This window comes from Chanodichthys erythropterus, chromosome 11 (assembly GCF_024489055.1).
Source record: "Chanodichthys erythropterus isolate Z2021 chromosome 11, ASM2448905v1, whole genome shotgun sequence".
Taxonomy (NCBI): domain Eukaryota; kingdom Metazoa; phylum Chordata; class Actinopteri; order Cypriniformes; family Xenocyprididae; genus Chanodichthys; species Chanodichthys erythropterus.
Genome location: NC_090231.1, coordinates 48,640,709 through 48,653,957, shown reverse-complemented (window position 1 = coordinate 48,653,957; position 13,249 = coordinate 48,640,709). Strand labels below are relative to the sequence as shown.

The window sequence follows — 13,249 nt, the reverse complement described above, 5'->3', positions numbered from 1 at the left end:
GACCCAACAGTCTCTGAAACTGTTTTACAGTGAGTGACTGGCCTAACTTCACCCAATTAATGGCTCAGAGAATGGAATTCACATGGACAGGAGACAGCCGCGCCTGCATCGTGGTAGAATCCCAGATTACTCCTAGATAGTTTGCAATCTGACTCGGAACCAGCACACTCTTTTTGGCATTGAGCCTCAGCCCAAGCTTTTTCATGTGCGACAGAACAACATCGAGATGTTGAACTGCCAACTGTTCTGTTTGAGCTAATATCAACCAATTGTCGATGTAGTTCAGCACGCGGATGCCCTGAAGTCTCAATGGAGCCAGCGCTGCATCCACGCACTTCCTGAACATACGGGGTGATAATGATAGGCTGAAAGGAAGAACCCTGTATTGGTAAGCTTTGTCCCCTAAAGCAAACCTGAGGAACTTCCTGTGAGAAGGATGGATGGATACATGAAAGTAAGCATCTTTCAGGTCTATCACAACAAACCAGTCCTCGGACCTGATCTGTGGGATAACCCTCCATCCTTCTTTGGAACAATGAAGTATAGGTTGTAAAACCCTGACAGCTTGCGTCATAACCTCCTGTTCCATTACCAGAGACTGCTCGGGGGCCACCACTGTGGGAAGGACCCCATTAAACTGGGGCGGGCGAGACCCGAATTTGGAACCCTTTTCTATTGTGAGCAGCACCCATTTTGAAATGTTTGGGAGAAGTTTCCATTCTGCCTTATTTACAAAGGGAACCAGTCTCTCGGCGCCCTGAAGCGGCGAACCGGCAAGGAACAGCTGAATCAAGTGATGACCGGCCCTCCTCGGAGGATCAGTGGAGACCGCTGCGCTCTGAAGCACACTGGGTGGCAGGGTTAGCAGAAAGGCCCCCTGAGGGCGTCAAAGAGGGATGGGTAACAAGTATTTTAATACCCAACCCTCTCTGAAGGCTGCCCTCCAATGTCCCGCGCCACTGGCATCAGGACCTCTTCGAAGCCTTCTTGGTGATAATTACACTCCGCAGATCTGTGTTACCCCACAAAGACTTCGGCTGTGTCGCCTGTCCCTGTCCCCAACTGTGGGGGACCAAGGGTGGCGACACTTTATTTTAAATTCCTCAGAATTTAATGTATTCAATATTTCATTTAATCCTTAAATTAAATGCAGCCAGTTCTTATATAAATATATATATTTTTGAACAGACTGAATATATTTAGAATGCAAAAAAGAATTATAGCTCGCAATAATTTGCAAGGTATTGTAGGGAAAGAGAGAAAGGGAAACTCCCATCTGCTCATATCCCTTAATATATAAATATATATACATATATATATAGGCTACATACACATACACACATGCATAATTACGGACACGTGATACATGCGCAGCCTCGGCAAATGCAAGACCCGAGCCGTATATTCATTCTTGCAGACTTAATCTACGTGCTGCCTCGGCAACGCGAGATCCGAGCCATATATTCTTTAATAAAAAAAACAATCCACGCGCTGCCTCGGCAAGCGCGAGATCTGGGCTATATTCTTTAATGAAAACTCAACCCACGCACTGCCTCAGCAAGCGCGAGATCCGAGCTTAGACTTTTATTCCCTCGAGAATAAAGCCAACAGGTGTAGAGCTACAAAACTCCCGCTAGTGCATACTTTTCTTCGGGACATTTTTATGAACGAACACTGTCACTGTCAGTTGTGAGCTGACGTGCATGCTCCACTCCCAGCAAACGACACATAAATCGTGTGTATCCCCACTCGCTTTGTAGTGAAGCACAGGGGGAAAAAAAATCAAACTGCTGTTCACGATTGATTTGTTATAAACGTGTGATTTTGAAACACGATATGTGTGTGTGTGACTGTGAGGTGGTGATCCTCAGATCGATATCACAATATCCACCTCCTCAGAGCTGGACATGTGAGTATCGGTGCCTCAACCCGGGGGAAGAAACCGCAGAGCGTGCTTCCACCTGGGAGACGGCACTGAACCTGGCAGGTGAAGGCAGAGAAAGGGCGGCGCCCGTCTCTAACCCCTCTGTCAGATCCATTTGTGAACCCCACGAACGGAGCCTCCGCCCTGCCTCAGCAGAAGCGGGACCCGATCCGCAGGGAACACTGGAGCACAGTGTCCTGAGAGTGAGTTTTTACAGTGCACACAGACGGCTCCCTCGAGAGCTGCCTGGGCATACTCACTCCCACTTCACTGCTGTTGGCGGTGCATTGGCATCCATTTTTAGGCCTTCCTGCTCAGGTCTCTCTCAATATTAATGCAGATTCTAAAGTTCTTGCCTGATCATAACCCTTCTTCTTTCCAATGATATTACTCTGAACTTTTCTCTTTTCTAAAGTCTCTCAGCCATCTCTTTTTCTACAATATTTCTTCAAATCTCCCTCTTACTCACTGTCTCTCTCCTCCCCCACCATGAGTGTATACACCTCCTACTGCTGATTGGCAGTTTGCAAGTTTGTTCTGGTGCTCAGTCCGATCCACTTTCAACAGCGTTTTTCAGGAAATGCGTACTGCAACTTTAAATCTAGAAGAAATATCTGCCAGTGGGGTCCGAAAAATAAACTTGTTTTCCCTTTGAATTCAGTTTATAAACATGAATTATGATTTGCATAAAATTTGTGAAAGTAACTTGTGTGTGTTTGTTTAGAGGCAAACTCGTATTCTCAGCTGATCGAGGGATTGGTGAAGATTATTCCTTTTGACCATTGTTCGAGTCCAGAAGTGTATGGATCAGAGGTCCGGTCTGGGATGCTGTGTGCCGGGAGTGACTCCTGTGTGGATGCCTGCCAGGTGAGATGTTAAAACACTAAACACTTATGATGTAACGTATGATGTATCTTCTTCTAAGTATCAACAAATGCATAGCTCATTGTTAGTTAAAGGGTTAGTTCACCCAAAAATTAAAATTCTGTCATTTATTACTCACCCTCATGCCGTTCCACACCCTTAAGACCTTCGTTAGTCTTCGGAATGCAAATTAAGATATTTTTGTTGAAATCCGATGGCTCCGTGAGGCCTGCATAGGGAGCAATGACATTTCCTCTCTCAAGATCCAAAAAGTTACTAAAAACACATTTAAATCAGTTCATGTGAGTACGGTGGTTCAATATTAATATTATAAAGCGACGAGAATATTTTTGGTGTGCCAAAAAACAAAATAACGACTTATATAGTGATGGCCGATTTTAAAGCACTGCTTCAGGAAGCTTTGGAGCATAAATGAATCAGTGTGTTGAATCAGCGGTTTGGAGTGCCAAAGTCACGTGATTTCAGCTGTTTGGCGTTTTGACACGCGATCTGAATCATGATTCTACACAGAAGAATCATAATGCTCCGAAGCTTCCTGAAGCAGTGTTTTGAAATTGGCCATCACTAAATAAGTCGTTATTTACACCAAAATATTCTCGTCATTAATGGACATTAATGGATCTTGAGAGAGGTAATGTCATTGCTTGCTATGGAGGCCTCACTGAGCCATCGGATTTCAACAAAAAATATCTTAATTTGTGTTCCGAAGATTAACGAAGGTCTTACGGGTGTGGATGAGTAATAAATGACATTATTTTCATTTTTGGGTGAGCTAACCCTTTAATGTTAGTTAATGCATTATCTAATGCAGTGTTTCTCAAACTGGGGTACGTGTACCCCTGGGGGTACGTGAGGTGACAAAAGGGGGTACGCGAACAAAATGCAGAGTAGTTAGGCTATTTTAACTCTACCATACCTTAAAATACTATTAAAACCTAGCATGTATTTCTAACTGGCAAAATGCCGTAAATCCATTACATTTAATCAAATTACCTCATGTTTTGCAGTCCACACAAGCAGCATGCATATGATAGATTGCGTGCCGAATCTGCTGCCTTAAATCGCGCTAAATTACTGCCGTTCTCGACAATGCACCTTTGTAAAAGTAGCACTTGCATGAAGAACAAATATAGACCAAGATAGTGGATTTATATCAATTTAAGACTCAAACTTTCTCCGATACAAAAACATACCTTGTGTGAGTTCTTGTATTTAATGTTGGTAACGAGGAAGAATGCAATTGTACCCAAATATCCACATGACTGCAAACGTGCATTATACAACAGGCCAAAAAACAAAACGTACATTTTAAACACAGTACTGTCAGTATTTACTCTATTTTGCAACGAAAAAATATTTCTAACGAAAACCAGAGCAGAACTACAACACACAAATGCAGCTTTGAACGAATCGTGAGAGTCAATGATTCAATGATTCATTCACAGCCACTTGCTTCGTTACTGAATGAATGACTCGATGACTCACTCATAAAAACAGTGACTTGCTGCTACCTGCTGGCAGTTTTAGTTTAATATTTAAAAGTATCACTTTGTTTTACCATCATTGCATATTTCTCTATTAAACATTTTTTATTTAAAACATTATTTATTTTATAAAGTTATTCATAAACGTAAAAATATGCACTGGAAAATCAATTTAGGGGGCAAATATTGTCCCTTAATGGAAAAGGTGTGACTGCAGTCAAAGTGGAAGAGAGGGGGTACACAGAAGTATGGGAATCCCTTCAGGGGGTACTCCACGCTAAAAAGTTTGAGAACCTCTGATCTAATGTGACCTTATTGTATCACAGTTTTTGCACTGAATAAAAAAAAATATTTTTTGATTTTTGCTGACTAGGGTGACAAACCATTTTGCATCAGAATTAAAAAGCATTGGAATATGAACCACATGTATCTTTTTTAATGTGTGATGTGATTTGTTTAGGGAGACTCCGGCGGTCCTTTAGCGTGTGAGTGTGACGGTGTGAGTTTCCTTTATGGCATCATCAGTTGGGGGGATGGATGTGGACGATCGGGAAAACCAGGCGTTTACACCCTCGTGCCCAAATATGCTGACTGGATAAACAGCGTCATCAAAAGATCCAAACAAACATCAGCTAATAGAACAAAGATAAACATCTGCATCGGGAATCAGTGACAAAGATAACCCATAAATCAACTGTGACTTTATTAGTAATGTATTAGTTGACACTTTCCATTACAGTGTTCATGTTAACGAGTAATACTAATGAACTTAATGTGTCATTAATGCTATTGTATTTATATTAACAAGCAATGTTGTGACATGTACACACTGTATTTTTAAGTTTATGTATTATATTATTTTATATATATTTTTGCATATCAATAAATTTTTGAGTTGATTGTGGTGAAGTAAATGTGTCTTTTAAACTGCATGAAGTATTAAAAAATGTTATTAGACAGTGTTTGGGGGAATCTCACAGAATCTATCAAGAACAATTCCTCACAGTTTTCTTTACTTAAATTTTGTTTGTAATTCAGAATTTTAATTATTATTAAGGATTATTTCCATCATATTAAGGATTATTTCCATCAGACGGTGACTTGTGAGGACATTACCACATGTCCCCATATTTCAAAAGGTTTATAAATCACAGAGAATTTGTTTATTTGAGAAAGTAAAAACCTGTGTGTGTGTGTGTGTGTGTGTGGTATATAAATGTGACGCTTCACTTTTTCTACTTGATCTGACCATTATAAAAGACCTCGTTGTGGTGCTTTCATTAATGTTACTTTAGATACCACATGATCACATTGTCACAATACAAATTTTGCAAGGGTTACATGACAAATGCATGTAAGGGTTAATTATGTTTGACCTAAAATAATTGTTCTGCACCGACACAGTAACCTTTGACTGACCCCTGACATATGTGGTATATTGGGGCGCGTGCTTGAGGCAGCGGGGTCGAGCGCTCCGGAGTTATTTTGAAAGTGACGCACGCGCAGCTGTCATGAGGGGAAGATGAGCGATACCGTGATCGCGGAGGGAGCAGCAAAAATCAGAGACGGCAAAAAAGTACGAAAATCGCTCGCGTGAGCTGAATGTGTGTATAATTTGTTCATGAGTGACTGTGTGTAAAGGTTTGCTTTGAATTTTCTCTCGCAGTGGAGGAGTCGCTGGCTGGTTCTGCGCAAACCCTCACCGGTCGCAGGTCAGTTCATCATGATCACTTCACAGCAACACAAACTCAACACATTTTGATTTTACGTAAAAGTAACATGTTACATGTACATTAATAAATATAAATAAACGGAACATTATTACAAGTAAAACTTACAACGACAATATAGCAAAATAAACCAGCAAACAGTAAGAAGAAATATGTGTATAAATGCGGTGCATGCTTGTATACAGTAAATATTATAATATTGTATTGTGTATGTGTGTGTGTGTGTGTGTGTATATATATATATATATATATATATATATATATATATATATATATATATATATATATATATATATAATGAGCATTGTATCTTTAGATTCAGTAATTTCACTTTAATAGCAGTTAATAGGTCCTCAATTAATTGTCATTAAAGTGAAATAACTGAACATAAACATACAAGCTTGATAAAAATGCAAATTTTAGAAAAAAACATTTCAGATGGCACTTAGAGGCTTCAGTAGTCTTGCAAACTCATTCATTTTACCCAAACCTATAAAAATTAACCATATTAAATTACACAAATATACTTTATGCATTTATGTATTTGTACTTTATTAACCAATGTCTTTGCTGCTTACCTTCAATGATCTAATTCAACTATACTAATAAGCAACTTTAGATTAGATTTAGAACTTCCTTCTCCTGTATCCTTTTCTTCTTTAATCCAGAATGGCAGCACAGCTGAAATGTTTTTTTGAGTTATGTTAACGTTATGTTTGAGAACGTTAATTCAGGTCCACTAATTTATGTTCCAGCAGTTTCATATAACCGCACTGGAATGTTTCACTATTCAGTACAGCACTCTTGCTTCAGTGAAATGTCTTGCCATTGCTGCAGTGATTTAGTGGCACAGTGAAGTTTTCTATTGCGGTAGATCAGCTGTGAGAGCAGAAATGTGTGAAGAAGGACGTTTGTACAGCTGTTCACACTTGTGTGTGTGTGTATATATGTGTGATATGCCAAAGGTGGTTTTGTTTGTTTGTTTGCTTTTGTAGTAGCAGGCATCACATGTTTGACCTATCTACATCTTTGAGGGGATGTAAAAATTGTTTTTTGGACATGCACCTCTACATGCACCTCTTTATTTACATTTAAATATGGTAAAGGTTACAGTAGTTCATAGTAGACCTATAAATGGTACAATGGCACATGAAACACTACACTACCATTCAAAAGTTTGGGGTCGGTAAGTTTTTTAAAATATTTTTGAAAGAAAATCTCTATAATATAATTATAAGTCCTATGATCAAAGCTGGATTTTCAGCATCATTACTCCAGTATTCAGTACCACATGGTCCTTCAGTAATAATTCTAATATGCTGATTTGCTGCTGATTATCAATGTTGAAAACAGTTGTACTCGTTCATATTTTTGAGTCAAAACGTTTTTCCTTTTTTTCCCCAGTAATCTTTGATGAATAGAAAGTTTAAAAGTATAGCATTTATTTGAAATCTTTCATAACATTACAGTTTTTCTCAATCGATTTGACACATTTCTCCAAACTCGGTTCACTGTTCTCAAAACAGTTAACACAGTGATCTGAACACTTTGTAATTGTCCTTAACAGATTAACACAATTGTAAATCATGTGAATAATTTTCTCAAAACACTATGCACAAAGTTCTCAAATGATACTAATTAAAACATCCAACCAAAACTTTAATAAATGAGGAAAAAACGATCACCGGTTTTATTATTGGCTATACACAAATCACAAAACATTTATGTACCGTTTGCCCAAACACAAGAAACAAAACTCTGGAATTTGTCATATTATCAAATGCACATGGTATGTTTTCAATTGGCCCCAAAATGATAACTGCTTGGTTAATAATACACATAACACCGTAAGTTTCCTATCTGTTTACTCATTTATCACAACTGCATAATGTAACAGGGGAAGTATGAAAGGGAAAGTATACATAGAGCAACAAAAGAATAAGAATATGAAAGAGAAAGGGAAAATAAAGTGGTGTAAGTGTAAAGGTGGTGGTGTGGGTATAGCGAAAGGTGTGTAATGAGAAAGAAAGGAAGAGTGGAGCAGATAGAGGGAGATCAAATGAAGAGAGAGGATGTAAAAAAGTAGAAGAGATTGATGGAGAGCATTGATGTAGCACTGGATCTACAGTGTAGCATTAGATCTGCTTATTTCACTCTGTGTTGTTGCTTTATTGAGGGACAAACCCAATGGAACTGGAAGAGACAGCATTTGATCATATCATGGCCTTTGTCAAGACACCCCAAATTGGTGTTTTAATTATAAGACATTCAAAATAAAATACTTTGGCATAATTTTATGTTTGAATAGACATATATATATATATATATATATATATTTTTTTTTTTTTAATAAATATCAGTAGTTTTAAAGCAGTTGAGATAATTGAAAACTTTCACACTGCAATTTGTATGTTCTCAAATGTCAGGATGACAACTGCAAACATGGCTGTTTTATATGAATTGACAAGGAAACAACATTAAGCCTGATAATGCAACATCCAGAGGAAATCAATAGATCATTGTGGCAGAGTGAAAAGGTTTGTAGATCTCTCTTAAATACTGATAAAACTGCTATTTTCAGGTATAGGAAGGTTGGTAGACTTTGCATGTCAGGTGGTACAATGATAAAATATATATTTACAAATATTTGGTTGTATCATCTGACAATAGAAAGTCAAAAAATTGAATTTAAACACTGAAATGTTATGTAACAACTAAAACTTTTTTAAACATGCATTTCATATGCATTAAAGGATTAGTTCACTTTTAAATAAACTTTTGCTGATAATTTACTCACCCCCATGTCATCCAAGGTGTCCATGTCCTTCTTTCTTCAGTCGAAAAGAAATTAAGGTTTTTGATGAAAACATTCCAGGATTTTTCTCCTTATAATGGGCTTGAATGGGCACCAGACGGTTCAAGGTCCAAATGACAGTTTCAGTGCAGCTTAAAAGGGCTTTAAACGATACCAGACGATGAATAAGGGTCTTATCAAGTGAAACGATCGGTCATTTTAAAATAAATAAATAAAATTTAAGTTTTATAAGCACAAATGCTCGCCTTGCTCTGTTCTCGGATGTGCAATCGTGACGTCACGTAATATGCAATTACGTTGAAAAGGTCACGCATGACATAGGCGTAAGTACCAAGTCTGTGTTTACAACTTGAACGTGCAAGTCAAACGCCGTTTACAAAAAAAAGGCAAAACAACAATGTCGGAAGAGGAGAAGATGAGTTTTTCACTCTGCCCTACCTTTTTGAACCGGAATACACAGAGTAAGAAATTAGGCAGAGGGAAGAGACTGCTGTGGCGACACACACCTCTCCAGCATCGGGCAGACGTGGTGGTGCACATGTGGCAAATGCCAACCATTGCCAACAATCCCGCCATTAGAATCAGTCGGTGAGTCCCTGTTTTTACATCTCGCTGCATTACCGGACAAAATGGATTTCCACTGTTACTAAGCAACAGTGTCGCACACCGGACGCGAAGCTCAGCACCGTGCCGTGTCTTTAAAATTCGAACGCATTGTTTTCTATGAGTGTACACACCGGCGGCGACATTCGGCGCCTGTCCGCGGTGCCCAGCTATGACTCAAAATCCTGCCGCGCCACAGAGCGCCATGTACATTGTTTTACATTAAATGTATATTTTATTTCTCTCAAATCGTCATTAATGTACATACTGACTTCACCCTGTGCTGCAAGATACATTAGTTTTACACTTTAACAGCTTGAATAAAGTCTAAAAATGTATAATAAACGTAGCCTTTTCTTTCATTTTGCTCTGTTGTGCCATTTTCCATGTACACTAACCTCAGTGCGAAATATTAAAGCATATGTAACGTTTCCCTGTTGATGTAAAACACTCCCATTGTGTACGTAATTGCGTATTACGTGACGTCACGAACGCGCATCCCAGAACAGAGCAAAGCGAGCATTTATGCTTATAAAACGTAAACTTTTTTTTTTTTTTTTTAAATGACCGATCGTTTTGCTAGATAAGACCCTTATTCATCGTCTGGTATCGTTTAAAGCCCTTTGAAGCTGCATTGAAACTGTCATTTGGACCTTGAACCGTCTGGTGCCCATTCAAGCCCATTATAAGGAGAAAAATCCTGGAATGTTTTCATCAAAAACCTTAATTTCTTTTCGACTGAAGAAAGAAGGACATGGACATCTTGGATAACATGGGGATGAGTAAATTACCAGCAAAAGTTTATTTAAAAGTGAACTAATCCTTTAAATTTGCATCAGTTTTGAAAATATTTTTTTAAATACCTTTTTTGAAGCTTTATTTGTCAATGATCCATATAACAAAACATGTTGGAAAAACATTACAATAAACATGTATTTTAATTGGTGTATTTGTACATCCGCAGCTGAAAATGTTTTAAAATCAATAGACCATATGCCTGTAGTTTTGATGTTAGTATATACTTTTCATAAATGCATTACTAGAAAAAAAATGCAGTGCTTTACTTTGCAGCAAAGTTGAACTGTTTGGCTAAGATAAGAGTGTGTTTAGATCACTGTGTTACAATTTTTTTCAATGGCTATACACACATTTTTTCAAAAACTTTACACACAAATCCAGGAATTGCATAGAAAATGCAAAATGCCTCACATCTCTTGCAAAAATGAAGCACTGCATTCAAAATATCGCAAACACATCTCAAAAGCAAACATTTGTCTTACATTGCAAACACCTTTGCCATAATATTCTATTTTTGGATATAGCATATACACACAGTTATTCAAAACCTAAAACTCTTCTTTCATGTGCTCCTTTGTACATTTCTGTACAAGATTGAAAGTAATTGGCAGAGAGATGTTGAAAAATTCACTGTAAGCATGAAAGCAAAATTGAAACCAAACTTCTTTTTTTTTTTTTACTGTAAGCATTTGTGGTTGTGAATACAGTATTACACAGTACGAAAGAAAAGAAATACATCAACCTAGTGTAGTTGGACAGAAGCAATGGTTGTGTTGGGAAAAGGAAATCAAGATACTTCCTGTTAGATTTTTGTGTTACATAGAGAATTGTGTGTTGTGTTTTGCAAAAAGTGTTTTATGAAATTGAGTCGATGGCCAAGAATTAGTGTATGGTTTTGTAGATTTGGTGTGTTTTTCTGGTGTTTGGGTGTCAGGTTTCAGAAATTGTGTGACAATTAAGGATTTTGTGTGTGAGTAGTTGAAAAAAACTGTAACTGTTTTGAGAGCAGTTATATTACTTTGGAAAAATGTGTCAAATCAAATGGTGCCCTAGAACCAGTTTTAATAAGATGTAATAAGTCTAATGCTGTGTTCACACCGAACGCGTCTGGGGCGTCAAATTCGCGCCAGACGCATCTAGTTGGACGCTTGAACATTTTGAAGTCAGACGCGCGTAAAATCCGCTCAATTCACGCGTCAAAACGCGCGTGTGTTCAGACGCAAATTTGCGTCATTTGCTTTCATCTCTTTCTGCACAGATCCTCTGAATAAACACATAATCTCGTCAGTTGGAAACCTGCAGCGGCAATTTAACTCGGTTATGCTGGCCGACTTTTGCTAGCTAGAAGGTGGGCTAGTATCAACGGCTAAAATCATGCAAAAAGTTTTACAACTAACCAGATTGTCCGATTTGTTCGCTAATTCTCTTCCAGGCAAGGTCCTTTTTATTCCTGTCTCGATAAAAATATAATGCCACATCATAGAGCTCAGGGTGGCCACACACAGCGACATCTTTGTTCTGGTCTCCACCACTGATCACATCATAAACACGTTACTACCAAAGCAGAGTCCCTGATTGGTTAACACGACGCGAATTTACGCCAAAGTTCAGATTTTTCAACTCGGGCGGTTGAGCGTCAGCCGCATCAGCCGCGTGAATGCTCAATTCGCGCTGCGCCATTACAAAGTGTTCGTCATTCATGCTGCATGCATGCATCGATTCCTGTGAGTATAGTATTTATTTGGATGTTTACATTTGATTAAACATAGTGATGACACTCTTACAAAAAAAAAAAAAGGTAAGTATAGTATTTTCTTACTATTTATTGGGGGGGAAACAAAAAATAATCAGTGCTATGTTAAAATATTACTATTTTTGAAAGACTTGTCTGCTAAATCATAGTCATGTCATTGTCATCAAGGTCAAGTGGACCTTTCAGACCTTTGTGACTGTATGTGAAAGGTTAATAAATCTCTTTAAATATGTCCTTTATAAAAGCTAATGTGTAAACTGTGTGTGTTTGTGTGTGTCAGATTGTTTGGTGCTGTACGTGTATAAGGAGCGGGGTGTGAAGGACAGGAGCAGCGTGACGCTCGAGCACATCTGCGGTCTGGAGGCATGTGTTAGCGCTGATGGCGTTCCCTTCATCCTCTCAATCCTTTGTCTCAGTCAAACTGCCATGCTTGGCTTTGACAGCAAGGAGGCACTGCAGAGCTGGGACCTGCGACTGCGCTACTGCCTTGGGGAAGGTCAGAGTTCAACATTTAACCCATAAAACAGTCACTTACAGTCCACAATGACCGATGAGATAATAGCTATCTGTATCTGTTTCCATGATAAAGGGGTAGGGTTGGCTCGATACCACAATTTTGGCTTCAATACGATCCCACAGTCTAATAACATAGTATCGATATTATATCGATACCATACAGGATCTGAATTTCGGGGTGGGATTGTGGGTATTGCACATAATTTTACTCATTCCTGCAGGTTTTATGTTTATAATGTGGGAAATCACCGCAAACATTTATTAGTCAACACATATTATCACATCAAATCAGTAATTTGAAGATTTTTCTTGTGAGAAGTAATTTCACAAACAGCATGATTAATTAGTTTTGGTCGTGCTGAGTGATATTCACCTGCTTTATCCATTTTGTTCTTCTGTCAGTTTGGGTAACACACTGCCACCTAGTGGTGAACTTTGGAACTGCAGTGTATCAGGTACCGAAATTAGCAAAATCATGATATTGTAGTATTTGAAATAAAATTTATATTGATATTTTCCCAGTAGCGTATTTTCCCCTATAAAGGGGTAGTTTAGTCACATAGTTTCGTTGCTAAATGTTTAACATTAAATCTATTTTTTAAAAAATTATATCTATATATTTTTTTTACGTATGCAGCCTTATGAGCTCATATCAAAGACTACATGGAATAATTACTGTCTAGTAACTGTTATATTTATAATTATATATTATAATTATTAAAATGATTTTTAAAAATAATT

At 38.1% G+C, this 13,249-nt stretch overlaps 2 protein-coding genes across 3 annotated transcripts in view; both read left to right on the top strand.

The window, feature by feature from the left end:
• LOC137030828 (hepatocyte growth factor activator) overlaps positions 1–5,113 on the top strand; it is a 40,962-nt gene extending 35,849 nt beyond the window's left edge. For both annotated transcript variants that reach the window (XM_067401274.1, XM_067401273.1), the window contains 2 exons: positions 2,649–2,791; positions 4,754–5,113. In XM_067401274.1, coding sequence (XP_067257375.1) covers positions 2,649–2,791; positions 4,754–4,966 — 356 coding nt within the window. In that variant the 3' untranslated portion in view covers positions 4,967–5,113. The remainder of the gene's footprint in view (positions 1–2,648; positions 2,792–4,753) is intronic.
• Positions 5,114–5,815: 702 nt separating this feature from the next.
• Positions 5,816–13,249, top strand: part of dok7a (docking protein 7a) — a 65,352-nt gene continuing 57,918 nt past the window's right edge. Inside the window, exons 1-3 of the mRNA XM_067401216.1 lie at positions 5,816–5,869; positions 5,960–6,005; positions 12,273–12,488. Coding sequence (XP_067257317.1) covers positions 5,816–5,869; positions 5,960–6,005; positions 12,273–12,488 — 316 coding nt within the window. The remainder of the gene's footprint in view (positions 5,870–5,959; positions 6,006–12,272; positions 12,489–13,249) is intronic.